This window comes from Zingiber officinale, chromosome 11A (assembly GCF_018446385.1).
Source record: "Zingiber officinale cultivar Zhangliang chromosome 11A, Zo_v1.1, whole genome shotgun sequence".
NCBI classification, from domain to species: Eukaryota; Viridiplantae; Streptophyta; class Magnoliopsida; order Zingiberales; family Zingiberaceae; genus Zingiber; species Zingiber officinale.
This window is the reverse complement of record NC_056006.1, coordinates 20,595,971-20,610,481: the sequence shown is the minus strand read 5'-3', so window position 1 is coordinate 20,610,481 and position 14,511 is coordinate 20,595,971. Positions and strand designations below refer to the sequence as shown.

Below are 14,511 nucleotides of genomic sequence, written 5' to 3'. Positions count from 1 at the left end.
TTGGATGAATATAAATAAGTCTTTTATAGTCTTAGATAGTGGGTGGAAGGAAATATGCTTGAGGGAAAGCTTTGTTAAAGTTATTTTAAACGCCTTTTCCTATACTGGTTGAAAGCAATTGTGCATAACTTTGAGTTGAAAATCTCAATACAAATCAGTGTTTCAATGTTTTGTAAAAAGTTAATATTTGGAATCAGATATTTAAGATAGATAAAAAAAAAGTTTAGAATCATGCTAAATTAATTTGTTTAAGAACCAAAGCTATCCATCATTTTAATTTCATTAATATCAATCAATGCATTATGAAACATTTTATTAGAAGTCGAAGGTGACGTTTGGTTTAAAGATTTGGGAATGAGAGAATGAATTCATTTCCAAACCTTGTGTTTGGTTGATGAGAATGGAATTAAGATTTTGGAATGAAATTCAAAAACTTGGGTATGGATGAAACCTACCCCTTCCCTTGGGTTTTAATGGAATGAGAATAAGAATTGAGTTTTGGACGAAAATACTCTTAGTATATTTGTTCAATTTTTCTTTCATTTCATTCTCTCATTGTTCTCTCTCATCATACTTTCTCTCTCCTCATTCTATCATCACATTTTCTCTCAATATACTTTTTCTTTCATCACATATTCTCTACAATTTTTTCTCTGTATTCTCTCTCATTATATACTCTCGCTCATTATTTTCTCTCTTTTCATTCTCTCCGCATTTTCTCATCATTCTTTCTCTCTCCTCAATCTCTTTTACCATACTTTATCTTCATATTTTCTTTCATCACACTTTCTCTCTCTTCATTCTCTTCCATCACATTCTCTCTCCTCATTCTCTCTCATCACACATTTTGCTATCATTTTTTTCTGTATTCTCTCTCATCACACACTCTCTCATTATTTTCTCTCTTTATTCTATCATTTTTCATCATACTTTCTCTCTCATCATACTCTCTCTCTCCTCAATCTCTTTTACCATACTCTCTCTCTCTCTATTTTCTTTTATCACACTTTCTCTCTCTTCATTCTCTTCCATCACATTCTCTCTTCTCATTCTCTCTCATCACACATTTTCTACCATTTTCTTTCTGTATTCTCTCTCATCACACACACTCTCTCATTATTTTCTCTCTTCATTCTTTTATTTTTTCATCATACTTTCTCTCTCCTCAATCTCTTTTACCATACTCTCTCTCTATATTTTCTTTCATCACACTTTCTCTCTCTTCATTCTCTTCCATCACATTCTCTCTCCTCATTCTCTCTCATCACACATTTTCTACCATTTTCTTTATGTATTCTCTTTCATCACACACACTCTCTCATTATTTTCTCTCTTCATTCTTTCATTTTTTCATCATACTTTCTCTCTCATCATACTTTCTCTCTCCTCAATCTCTTTCACCATACTCTCTCTCTATATTTTCTTTCATCACACTTTCTCTCTCTTTATTCTCTTCCATCACATTCTCTCTCCTCATTCTCTCTCATCACACATTTTCTACCATTTTCTTTCTGTATTCTCTCTCATCACACACACTCTCTCATTATTTTCTCTCTTCATTCTTTCATTTTTTTTATCATACTTTCTCTCTCCTCAATCTCTTTTACCATTAGGGCTGTAAGCGAGCCGAGCCGAGCTTTGGGGTGTTCAAGCTTGTTTGATAAGATAATCGAGCCGAGCCGAGCCGAGCTTAAAATGAACCAAGCTTTTGAAATAAGTGTTCAAGCTTGGCTTGGTTTATTTTTTATGAGCTTGAGCTTGTTTGAAGCTTGGCTTGAGCTTGGTTCGTTTAGATGTTATCAAGCTCTCAATTCAAGCTTGGCTTGAGCTTGGCTTGAGCTTGGTTCGAGCTTGGCTTGAGCTTGGTTTGAGCTTGGTTCGTTTAGATATTATCAAGCTCTCGATTCAAGCTTGTTTGATTGTTTGAAACTTTTAATTGTTTGATTAGTTATTAAGATTGATAATTTAAATTTATTTATTTTATTTTATTATTTATTTAGCATATTGAAAGAGTTTTATTAATAAATATGGTTCGTGAACATTGTTCACGAACGTTGTTCACGAACATTGTTCACGAACGTTGTTCACGAACGTTAACGAGCTGAACACATATGTGTTCAAGCTTGTTTGTTTAGCTTAACGAGCTGTTCAAGCTTGTTTGTTTAATTAATCTTATGTATATTGAACGAACATAAACAAGCTCTTACCAAGCCAAACACCAAGCTTGTTCACGAACGCTTGGTTCATTTACAGCCCTATTTACCATACTCTCTCTCTATATTTTCTTTCATCACACTTTCTCTCTCTTCATTCTCTTCCATCACATTCTCTCTCCTCATTCTCTCTCATCACACATTTTCTACCATTTTCTTTATGTATTCTCTTTTATCACACACACTCTCTCATTATTTTCTCTCTTCATTATTTCATTTTTTCATCATACTTTTTCTCTCATCATACTCTCTCTTTCCTCAATCTCTTTCACCATACTCTCTCTCTATATTTTCTTTCATCACACTTTCTCTCTCTTTATTCTCTTCCATCACATTCTCTCTCCTCATTCTCTCTCATCACACATTTTCTACCATTTTCTTTCTGTATTCTCTCTCATCACACACACTCTCTCATTATTTTCTCTCTCTTCATTCTCTCCTCATTTTTTCATCATACTTTCTCTCTCATCTTACTTTCTCTCTCCTCAATCTCTTTTACCATACTCTCTCTCCATATTTTCTTTCATCACACTTTCTCTCTCTTCATTTTCTTCCATTACACTCTCTCTCCTCATTTTCTTTCATCATATTTTCTCTCTCTTCATTTTTTCTCATCACACTTTTTCTCTTATCATACTTCCTCTCCTCAATCTCTCATTTTCTCTCATAATACTTTCTCTCTCTTCAATTTTTCCATCACTCTTTCTCTCTCAACACACTTTCTCTCTCATTAAAATTTTGCTCTTCTCAATCTCTCCTATCACGCTCTCTCTCCTCATTTTCTCTTATCACATTTTCCCTCTTTTCATTTTATCCCATCACACTTTTTCTTTCATCATACTTTTTCTTTTATCATTCTCTCTCATCATATGTTTCTCTCACATTCAACTTTCTTTTCCATCTAATTTTTTCTCTTATTTTCCTCTAATGATAAAAAAGAAAATTTAAATTCATTCCGATTGAAAATATTGAACTAACCAAATATTATTTTTAAGAATGATACCCAAGCTCATATCCATTTTTATTCTACAATACTATGATACTCATTCCTATTTCGATTCTTAAGAAAGAACTAAACGTCACCTAAGTTCCGTATGCAAATGAGCATCTATAGAGATAGCAACCAAGATTCCACTTTAAAGGAATTAAAAGAAAGTGCCTATGGATAAGAGTAATATAAGATCATCTATGAAATGAACCCTCCCAAGTTTATATCTAATCTCTCCTCTATTGTATTGTGTCGAGCAATACTGTATTGGATGGCGGATGAAACAACAAAGTTCACCCATGTCGACTAGGGTACTCCATACCATGATTTGCCCCCTTAGTTCAATGACTTATCTATTTTGTTATGTCGAGTGCAGTTTTATGCTGCTTCATATAATGATTTGCCTACAGTGCATGAAGATCAAGCAAGTAATACTCCTTGATACTAATGGTGCGCTTGATTCATGTTATTATATATATTTTTAATTAGGTGATTATCAAATAATCATATAACTAAAGTTATGGGGAATAAAATATAATCTAATTGTTTGGTTCAACCTATGCAATGTAATAAAAATTTACTTATTATGAAATTTTAATGTATAACCTAGTTTAATATTTTATTGTATTATCCTGGGTTACAAAACTAATGATCCATATTGTTTGTTTTAACTTTACATTTTTTAGTATTTTTAAAATAAAATATCACATATTTTTATTTAGTTTTTATAATTTAAAATATTTTTTTATTATAAAACATTTAAGGGTATTTTTCTTAAAGTGTAAATATCGGAGGATATTTTTGATTTAAAATTTCGTTAATTCCAGAATCAAGACAAGTCTCTTAGCTGGTAGAGATCCAATGACTTGCAAAGCAAAGCATGTCAGGCTGAGGTTGGTGTGGATACTCCGATGATCAAATTAGTAATGGGATGAAAAATGAGACTCACAGAGATGTGAGAGAGTGAATGTGCGATGGAGAGAGTTAGAAGTGTGTGAGAAGAAAATCATCATATATGAAAATCGTCCTTGCGCTCAACAACTAGCCTTGGAATCTCTAGGAATAATGTCACTATGACTTTTTTGGGCAGAGGTTTATTGATCTGTCGAGGAAAGCTTGATCCGAAACGGAGTTCTTAAACTCGGGCGATGGATTCTCACCGAAGCAAACAGACGGGAGTTGTCGTCCCTTTGTTGGAGAGCACAAGCACATACTTGGTCAAACTGAAAGGAGAATGGACATACCTGAATCGAATCATCCACGAAGTTGGAATTATTTGATTTTTCTTGCTCCAGCCACAAACCAAAAGTGGAAGTCATCAAGAAACTGGTAAACTCCTCCCAGATCATGGGTCGCGGTGGAAGTGGCGAGGACGTCCTCCAGGCCGATCGCTCATACAGTTGCGATGTTGATGTCTAAATAGGAGCCACTTCCGGATCCAACATTTGCCCTCTCCACGAGTGGTCAAGGAGCCAACATCGTTTTGCCTGCCCTCGAGCAGCAGCGGCAGCTACCATCACGACAACACTCACAATCGCAGGCAAATGGACCACTGCAGAGGGAGGGGCCAAGATCTGGATCATGCCGTGGATCTCTTGGAAAAAATCAGCTGTAGGAGTCAATAGACCGCTACAATAGATTAGGAATTTTAGAACCTGTGATGATGGGAAAAAAAAATCAACAGATAATGCTTCGGCTGGTTGGTTGGGGAAGACCATCCGAGCGATCGCTGCTTTGTCCTTCACATCTTCGACCTCAACATCTTTCATCCGTGTTTACAAAAATGGCGCCAATATGATGGTTTTCTTTTCACACGTAGTGACAACAATTCTCCACTACGCATTCACTCTCTTTCTCTCACACATCTTTGTGAGTCCCATTTCTTAGCTCGGTGTTAGACCATCCACATCAGTATCCTCATTCAAAATTTAAAATTTAGGATAAAAAAATTATTTTATTAAATTTAGATATCCATTTTTCACTATATAATACATCAGCTTTCCTATAATTTGTCATATATTTATTTTCTTATTATTTTTTTCTTTCCTTCATATTTTTTTTATTATTAGATGGAGGAAAGAGATGAAGGAGAGAGAAATAATATTTTAATGTTTAGGGAATGTAATCCATTTCCTAAATTTAAAGAATTACTATTCATAAAATGTATATTTAGGGAATGAGTAGGTTACATGATGCGGATGTTTTTTTAATATAAAATGTAAAATTTAAGGTAAAAATTTAATTTAGGATAACTGATATGGATATTCTTAGACTTGATTATAAGAGGGGTCACGCCAATACTGTCTGCCCCCGCTGATGTGCTTTGCTTTGTAGGCCATCGGATCTCGGCCAGCTAGGAGATTGTCATTGCTTCAACTCATAAAGCGTCAGGAGAGGAAGAGCCCAAGCAGGTGAGGAAGGATATGCCATCAATATCTTTTTTATATATATATATAATGCAAAGAGCTTTTCCTTTCCCATTTTGTTGATTCTCTATATTTAATCTAAATATACATCATTTATCATTCTTCTCTATTCCAGTATATTCCGAAAGATATGTTTTATGCAAATGAATCACTTTGGTTTGGATGAGTCGATCGAAGCTTAAAACAATGACTGCATTGCATATGTTGGCATTACATATGTGTATACGAGTGGTAAAATGGACCACTGTTAATTATTCTTCAAGTAGAGTTCAATAGCTCAACAAGTTTTAAACTTTTACTTCTGTATCAAAATTTAGGTGGCTTGAAATCTACCTTAACATTTGTACTAATGTGTTGAGAAGGGCCTCGCGATCCCTCGTTCATCATTACGATTCTTTGTCCATCGGCGTTCGCCAAGATTTTGATTCTACAATTGTTTGTTGTAACCGCAAGAAGTGTGCCCTCCCTATTGAATTTCACCTTTGGACTTGCCTGCAACTGAATTAAGAAGGGAAGGGGTAAGCAAATACATCCAACCGTAACGAATTCAATGGCAATCAGAGTGATAAAAGCAACTAACAGGAAGTCCTCCGTCTGCAACAATAGAATGCAAGATATTAGCATTATCCACGTCCCAAAACTTAATCGCGAAATCATCTCCAGCAACCAAGAAGTGATTCTTAGTTGTGTCGAACTGGACAACTTCTGATGGATTTTTTCTCAAGCCAGAGTAGATCCTTTTAATAGATCCCTCACCCTCATTCCACTCCATTAGGAGTGTTTCTCCATCTTTACTCGTTCCACACGAAAAAAGCCTGCACGAGGAGATGATATACAGATTTAGGGTAATCGAAGAGATTGCCAATGCTGGAGATGTATTAGTTTAATATATCTCTACCTTGTTCCATCAGTGCTATATTGCATTCTGGTGCACCAATGTCCAGGAGGATCAAAGTCAATTTTCGATTCCAAACAATCATAAATCCATACTTTGATTTTCCCATCAATTGCAGTAGAGAAGATGAACTAGAAGAACAAGAGGGAATTTCCAAAGTGAGTGTAAATAAATAGCTCAGTTTAACTTTACAAAGTTTTCTGGTACATTCAAACCTGGATAGACTCTTTATAATGAGGACAGACAGAGTAAACTGGGGCTTGATGCCCCTCAAATATGTACTGCTTTTGCCCTGTTTTAGTGTCCCAAACCTGCCCATGATAAAGATTCTAAGAACATACTTTTCTATCTTTGCAATGTATTTAAACCACACCATTCGTTACTCACTTTAATTGTCTTGTCATCACCACAAGTGACAATTGACAAACTGTTATTGGGACGGGAAAATGCAATGTCATTGACACTGCCAACATGAGCATCAATCTGTGCAACAAGAAGTTGTCAGAAACCATTGGCTTTTAAAAATTTAGTATTCATAGCTTACCTCCAGCATTTGATGCAATTCCCTATTTAAATCAAAAGTATATGTCTGGACTAGATGCTTTGAGAATGCAACACCTACGAGCATCCCAATAAGATACAAGAATCTTAGAACAATCAGATAAGAAGAAAATGAAACACATTCATTATAATAGGTATGCTTATGTACCAAGAATGGAGCCATCAGGACACCACATGCATCGTTTGACAGTAACTGAAGCATCTTTTGCAAGCACTGTCTGCAAAATATTGTAAATCATTTGAGTAAGAAATCATGTTATTACAGTATGGTAAAGCAGCATGTAATGTTTCCAGTTGGTATACCTTGAAGGCCAAAGAACAAGAATCAATATCCCTAACTCGAAAAGTCTTGTGTGCGATCCTTTCTCTCGATCCAACTTCCCATATGGTAATGTCACCGACGTTTGTTCCAACTGAAAGGCAAAGTTGAGATGCTATTGGTGAATACGAAATGATATGGTTCTACATATACGCGATTCGCGAAGCTACCTAGAAGAATTCGAGTATGTATAGGATGAAAGTCCAAGCTCATCGCGTCAGAGCCCTGATTAAAAGTCCATATGACAATTTGGGGAATGCCATCCTTGGGAAAAATGGTGTGCTGATGAGTTGCATCTGAGAGTGATACCTAGATGACAAAGATAATATTCAGTTTGATACGACAAATGGCATCTTAATACAAAAACAAAAACAAGAAGAGCAATATTCTTGTGCCTCATCTGGTTGGCCTATGTGAATTCTCTTCATCAAGTGTACAGCATCTGGTATATGAAGCCTCGGGTTACTTAGAAACGATGCTGCAAGTCGATAATCATCACTTGTCTTTGGCAAAATGTTACAACTTGTATAATCACATAGGAGATGAAAATTTTGAAGGTGACATACTGAAACTGGAAGGTTGTCCAAAATGTGGAAGGTGTACTACAGGAGCATCCTGAGTTAATGGTGGGTTAGCATTGGCCATCCACCCAGCCATGGCACTTGCAGGTTGAGAAACAACTGGTTGAAACGGCTGAATCAAATTGTAGGACATAAGGCAGTGATATGGAGGAAAAAAAGAAGAATGCTCAATCAGAAACAAAAACAACATCAACAACAAAAATCTGTTTACACTATGTGGTCACACGGAGACGCGGAGTTGGAAGAAGCGGTGGTCAACAACACATTGGCAGGAACCATTGGCAGAAGAAGCACAAGAGTGATCAGTGAAGAGTGTTTCAATATCAGGGTCAGGGTGGGGATCCTTGCAAAGATAATGCTGCCAATTAAGACTAGACAAGGAGTAGCATTTAGATTGATACTGAACTTCAAATTTGAGCACAGATAACACAAGCACAACAAAGAAGAACCAAAGGTGGAAGATGTCCAAGGGCTAAACACCTTTTCGTAAATAAAAACATACACTGAGAAATTGAATCTGTACCTTTGGTTGACTAGGGCCTCTAAGCGATTAGAACTAAATGATGGAAAGTTTAACTTGTCATTAAGTAAAGGATTAGCTTCGATAAGCTTCTTAAGCTCCATAAACATTATGTTGCGTGCCAATTTTGTATGTCTGCACTTGGATAGCTGCTTGTTCTTACTGGAAGCAAAATGAAAATAAAGAATGATAACTCAGTACACCAACTAACCCAAGCATCATGAGAATCTCGATCGATCTAAAGGGACTACCTATATTTCTCCGGATCAAGCAACATAGTCACCTCCTTGAAGATCTCCTCGCTGTAGGTATAAAAAACCTTGAGATCTTTTACAAATATCTCGGCGGCCTTAGTCCTATCATTACTGAAAAGTATAACACTTTAAAATTGGATCATATGACTCCAAAACATTAGTCAAAGGCGACAAGGAATAGCAATGTGATCCTACCTTTCAAGTGCTTCAAGGTACTTCTGTTTTCTGACCTCCAAGAAGATTTTCATCGAATATTGATTGTCGTCGACTTTGGTAAAACCACTGAGATATCGTTCTACTTCATCCCACTGGCCTGCCTGAACTAGATCTTCAAAATGTTCCATGTTGAAGTAAAACCCGCATTCCTGCTCCAACCTGCGATTCAACCGATACTTTAAGCAAACATGGATGATGTTCAGGAAGACTAAACTACAATTCCAATGATAAGAAGTCTGCTTACATATGAACTGTTTCCTTTAACTTCCCTTCACCTAGAAACTTTAGTATCATGAAAACTATATCCTTTTTTAAAGGAGACATTGCCACCCAGCAGCCAATTGAATGATTGTTTTCTCTTGTATAATTGGAAGGAAGCCCTAAATATAAACAAGGAACAAACAGCATAAATGGAATCGATCGAAAATAAGATTTACTAACTTTTCTATTTTGTTTTTCCTCGTTCGCTGAGCGAACACAAACACAAAGGGCACGAGAAGTGGTCAAAAGCATCGAAGTTTTCATCTTTCCAAATTAAAACCTCAGATTTGAAAGAACCACCAACAACTTATTCACGAAGATCATCAAACAGAAAAAGAACCCTAAAATTCGCCGTTTTTAGCTTGCGAACAAAAAAAAGGGGAAACATCAACCCGCAAAAGCCAACGGACCGCCATCGAAACAGAGGAAAGAGATACCTGAGAACTGGACTCGATCTGATCATTGATCGACCAAAAAAAATAAAAAAAAAAATTCCACTCGCTCAAGAACACCAAGGAAAGAAGCGAAGTTACCTGGAAGAAGAAGAAGAAGGGAATCGAGTCGAGGAACTGTTTCCTTTAACTTCCCTTCACCTAGAAACTTTGTATCATGAAAACTATATCCTTTTTTAAAGGAGACATTGTCACCCAGCAGCCAATCTTCCTAACCAGAGGATGTGGGATTTGAATGATTGTTTTCTCTTGTATAATTGGAAGGAAGCCCTAAATATAAACAAGAAACAAACAATATAAACGGAATCGATAGAAAATAAGATTTATTTCCTTTTCTATTTTGTTTTTCCTCACTCGCTGAGCAAACACAAGCACAAAGGGCACGAGAAGTGGTCAAAAGCATCGAAGATTTAATCTTTCCAAATTAAAACCTCAGATTTGAAAGATCCGCCAACAACATATTCACGAAGATCATCAAACAGAGAAAGAACCCTAAAATTCGCCGTTTTTAGCTTGTGAACAAAAAAAAGGGGGAAACATCAACCCGCAAAAGCCAACGGACCTCCATCGAAACAGAGGAAAGAGATCACCTGAGAAGTGGACTCGATCATTGATCGAGCAAAAAAAAAAAAATCCACTCGATCCAGAACACCAAGGAAAGAAGCGAAGTTACCTGGAAGAAGAAGAAGAAGAAGCGAATCGAGTCGAGGAAGGAATCCCTTTTCCGGAAGATCCGTTTCCCCTGCTCCTCCTCCCCGTCCTCACCACCAATTCACCAGTCGCCCCGGCCTCTGCTCATTTTATACTCCCACGGCGGAAATGGCCATGGCAGCCGCCTCGGGGAGAAGCATATGGCGCCGGAGGGCAAAACAGTCAAATAAATTCGAAAAAGAGCGATGCACATTCGCTACTCGCCTCCTTCTTGCAGTCGTCCGAGGGCAAAAAGGTCAATTCGCACGAAAAGGAAGACATTCATACAATATGAGCCTTCCATGTCAAGCTCGCTATTACTTAAATTATGCTTTTTTTTTAATATTTAAATTTTTATTTCATCGAATAAATCTAAAATTTTTAATTACACATTATTTACCCCAAACAACTGAAGATTATTAAATTCTGTAGTATTTAAATTAGTAACCATATTTATTTATCCAAGTAGATGCATGCATTAATTTGCTATATACATAAACATAAATATATTATTTTAATTAGTCTTTTCCTCTTTTATCTATTTATTTATTTTTTTTACCTTTATTTAGCCCATTTTAACTCATTTTTAGCCTTCTATTTTTATTTCCTCCCCTTAATTAATGGCAACTTAAATTAACTATTTTTTTTATTATCGAATTTCTCGTTTGAATTTTACTTAATTTAGTAATTTCCCACTTTTTTTTTCCGATAAAACGTCAATTTGAATGATCACATTGCAGAAATTGCTCGAGATGGATCGCCGGAAGTTGGTCCTCTTTCTTTCGCTTTGCCTTCTCGTCTCCGTTGCCGTCGCGTTTAACGTGAGCACCCTCACGTTCGACGAGGGCTTCACGCCGCTGTTCGGCGATGAGCGGCTCGTCCGCTCCGCCGACGGCCGGAGAGTGCGCCTCCACCTGGATCAATATTCCGGTAGTCGATCGATGGGCTCTTGAGCTTGCGTTGATGGTGCATGTCATTGATCAGTTTGATTTGTTCGATTTGATAGGATCGGGATTTATATCGTCGTCGATGTACCAGTATGGACTGTTCAGCGCGCTGATGAAGTTGCCGGCGGATTACACCGCCGGCGTGGTCATTGCTTTCTATGTGAGTGTTTTTTTTTCCTTTCCTTTTATGGTATTTTTCAAAGGGCCACTTGAGTTTTAGAATTTTCCAAACGCATACCAAAATTTTATATTTTCTTTGCCAAATGACTCTTATTAAAATTCCTGTGATCTGTTGGCCACAGTGGCTGGCTAGGCAGCCACGGTTGCTTGGCCAAGCTAAATATTTTTTTTATAAAAATATCCTTTGGATAAATATAAAATGGGCAAATAAACTACAAAACAGACATGCAGATTTTATAAATTATAAAAAGGATGTTCCTTTTTATAAAAAAAAAATGGGTGCCCCTCTTATCCCTATCTAATGTTATTGTAGAAATTAAATTATCGGGTAGCTTCTACCTACAATGTGTAACAATTATCGTTAGTTTATATAACGTGTAAAAATTATCGGATAGTTGTTACAACATATAAAAATTATACAATAGTTGTTATAATATATTTTAGATGAATTTAAAATTTATACAGTGTAAAAATTATCTAGTAGTTGATACAATGTGTATAAACTATCAAGTAACTATTATAATATGTAGAAATTACTGAGTAATATCTACAATGTATTTAGTGTGATTTTAAGATTTAAAATTTAAAATTTAAGATATCTGAATCTTAAATTGGAAATAATACGTTGATATAATAATATTTAGATATTCTAAATCTTAAATCAAACTTACAATAGACATCTTATACATGGTGAAAATTATAAATCATAGATTTATTTTAAATATAATGTAATTATTATTGAATAGTTTCTATATGGTACAGTAGCTATTTGGTATCTTGTATAATAATGCTCGGTTAAAGGGTAATTTTAGAATAAAATTACTGAGGGTGATGATTCTCTAGTCTTTTGAGAGCCCATATAAGATTGTAGTGTGCGTTTTGGAAAATTATAAAAATACAAATGGACCTTTTGGGAAAATGCCGCCCTTTGTTGTTTTTGTTTTGGTATATGGTTCAGTTCCTCGCCGGAATTGAGGTCGTCGGAAATTGCTAAAGAAAGGTGGATTCAATTTGATCTGAAGACGTCGAACGGCGACGTGTTCGAGCGGACGCACGACGAGCTGGACTTCGAGTTTCTTGGGAACGTCCAGGGCAAGGAGTGGCGCGTCCAGACCAACGTCTACGGCAACGGCAGCACCAGCCGCGGCCGCGAGGAGCGCTACTTCCTCCCCTTCGACCCCACCGCCGGCTTCCACCGCTACTCGATCGTCTGGACCGATCGGAACATCATGTAAGCCGAGAGGGGATGTGTTCGGCGAGCCAATTCAATTCGATCGACTAATTGGGAATTGATCGAATCTCCGTACGTACGTGTTGTCGTTGATGGTCAGATTTTACGTCGACGACGTCCCGATCAGGGAGGTCCGGCGGTCGGAGGCCATGGGCGGGGACTACCCGTCGAAGCCCATGTCGCTGTATGCTACCATCTGGGACGCCTCCAGCTGGGCCACCGCCGGCGGTACGTACAAGGTCGACTACGCCTACGCGCCCTTCGTCGCAGAGTACGACGGCCTCGCCCTCCTCGGCTGCCGCGCCGACCCGCTCCGCGAGGCGCCCTTCGACGACGACTCCTGCGACGACGACGACCACGCGACGCTCGCCGCCACCGGGCTCGGCGACATGACTGCCGACCGACTCCGCTCCATGCTCGCCTTCCGCGAGCGCTACATGACGTACTCCTTCTGCTACGACGCGCTGCGCTACCCGACGCCCTTCCCGGACTGCCGCGTCGTGGAGTCGGAGCGGGCGCGGTTCCGCGAGACCGGGCACGCTCGACCGCGGCCGGCTCCGGTCCAGGCGCAGCGACGCCGGGTCCGGCGCCGCAGAGGAGGAGCCAGGGCAGCAGCTCAGTACTGATCCATGACCCATGTCAAAATTCGAATTCGGGGGATAAATGTGTATGAATTCTACTTCGAATTTACCCGAATCAATAAGATCTGAATTATATATAAAAAAAACATAATTAATGTGATCAAATTGTAATAATTAAACTAAGTGAATAAATGCTTTGAACAAGTTTCTAGGATCATCTCAATGGGTATACCTACTCTAGGTCAAAGGATTCAACTACTTCCACACTTGAATTAAAGATATCTTCACCACTTTACACTTGAATTAAATAGAAAGTAACTCAACCATCCATCAAGGTAATGTTCATCTGAATTGTATAGGTTAACCATTCGTCGATGACTCATGTGATGAGTACAATAAGATGGCATATACATGGTGAAGATCGTGTGAGAAAGAGTCATCAACACATAGGGGTGTAAATGAACTAAGTCGCTCATGAGATATTCAAAACTCGATTCGATAAAAACTCGTTTGAGCTCGTTTAATGAGTTTCGTTAAGATAAGCAAACCAAACTCAAACTTCACTATATTCAGTTCGTTAGCTCATGAACATGTTTGTTAAATTTATGAATCAATTTTTAAATAAATTTTTTTAATAGTTTTGATATTGAATTTATAGATTTTACACTCTACGTTTGAAACATATAGACAAATATACTAAATTTATTTGTTAGAATAAAATTATAAATTTTAACAAGAATATTATAATTTTTTCTAAATATATAATTTAGTTTTTAATGAATATTTAAATTTATAATTTATATTTATTAAGATCGTTTATACTCGATAAAAGTTTGAATAAACTCGTGAACCATGAATTTATTCGTTAAATAAAACTCGAGCTCGACTCGATTATAAACGAGTCAAACTCAAACATTCAAGAATTCGGCTCGGCTCGGCTCGATTACACCCCAAACAACACACGAGCACTAGCTACTAGTATATGGAAGAGTTTTAATCCACTATTTATGGATGACAAGGAATCACTCTATGTCCGAGCGTGTGAGTTTTGATTTAGATAGGTTCTTGGATATCCATTTAGATATGATACTTTATTAGACATGAATAGCTATCGTTGGCCGACGTTGTACATTTTTATCATTATATATATATTTACATTTCATAAAAATAAAAGAAAAAAGTAGTAAACAAGAAAT

General features: G+C 37.2%; 2 protein-coding genes across 2 annotated transcripts; one reads left to right on the top strand and one right to left on the bottom strand.

The window, feature by feature from the left end:
* Window positions 1–5,546: 5,546 nt before the first annotated feature.
* LOC122031962 (protein TOPLESS-RELATED PROTEIN 2-like) lies at window positions 5,547–9,340 on the bottom strand. The gene is made up of 16 exons (XM_042591193.1): window positions 9,218–9,340; window positions 8,953–9,132; window positions 8,755–8,868; window positions 8,507–8,665; window positions 8,210–8,354; window positions 7,969–8,149; window positions 7,798–7,880; window positions 7,573–7,711; window positions 7,387–7,496; window positions 7,232–7,301; window positions 7,067–7,140; window positions 6,910–7,005; window positions 6,738–6,833; window positions 6,526–6,653; window positions 6,208–6,442; window positions 5,547–6,119 (listed from the first exon to the last, which is right to left on the bottom strand). Exons 1-16 carry the CDS (start codon window positions 9,295–9,297, stop codon window positions 5,934–5,936), a joined length of 2,076 nt encoding a protein of 691 aa, XP_042447127.1. The 5' UTR covers window positions 9,298–9,340; the 3' UTR covers window positions 5,547–5,933.
* A 1,788-nt stretch (window positions 9,341–11,128) lies between these two features.
* On the top strand, window positions 11,129–13,360 carry LOC122031285 (probable xyloglucan endotransglucosylase/hydrolase protein 30). Its single transcript, XM_042590417.1, has 4 exons — window positions 11,129–11,306; window positions 11,383–11,483; window positions 12,526–12,734; window positions 12,835–13,360. Exons 1-4 carry the CDS (start codon window positions 11,129–11,131, stop codon window positions 13,358–13,360), a joined length of 1,014 nt encoding a protein of 337 aa, XP_042446351.1.
* The last annotated feature ends 1,151 nt before the right edge of the window (window positions 13,361–14,511 follow it).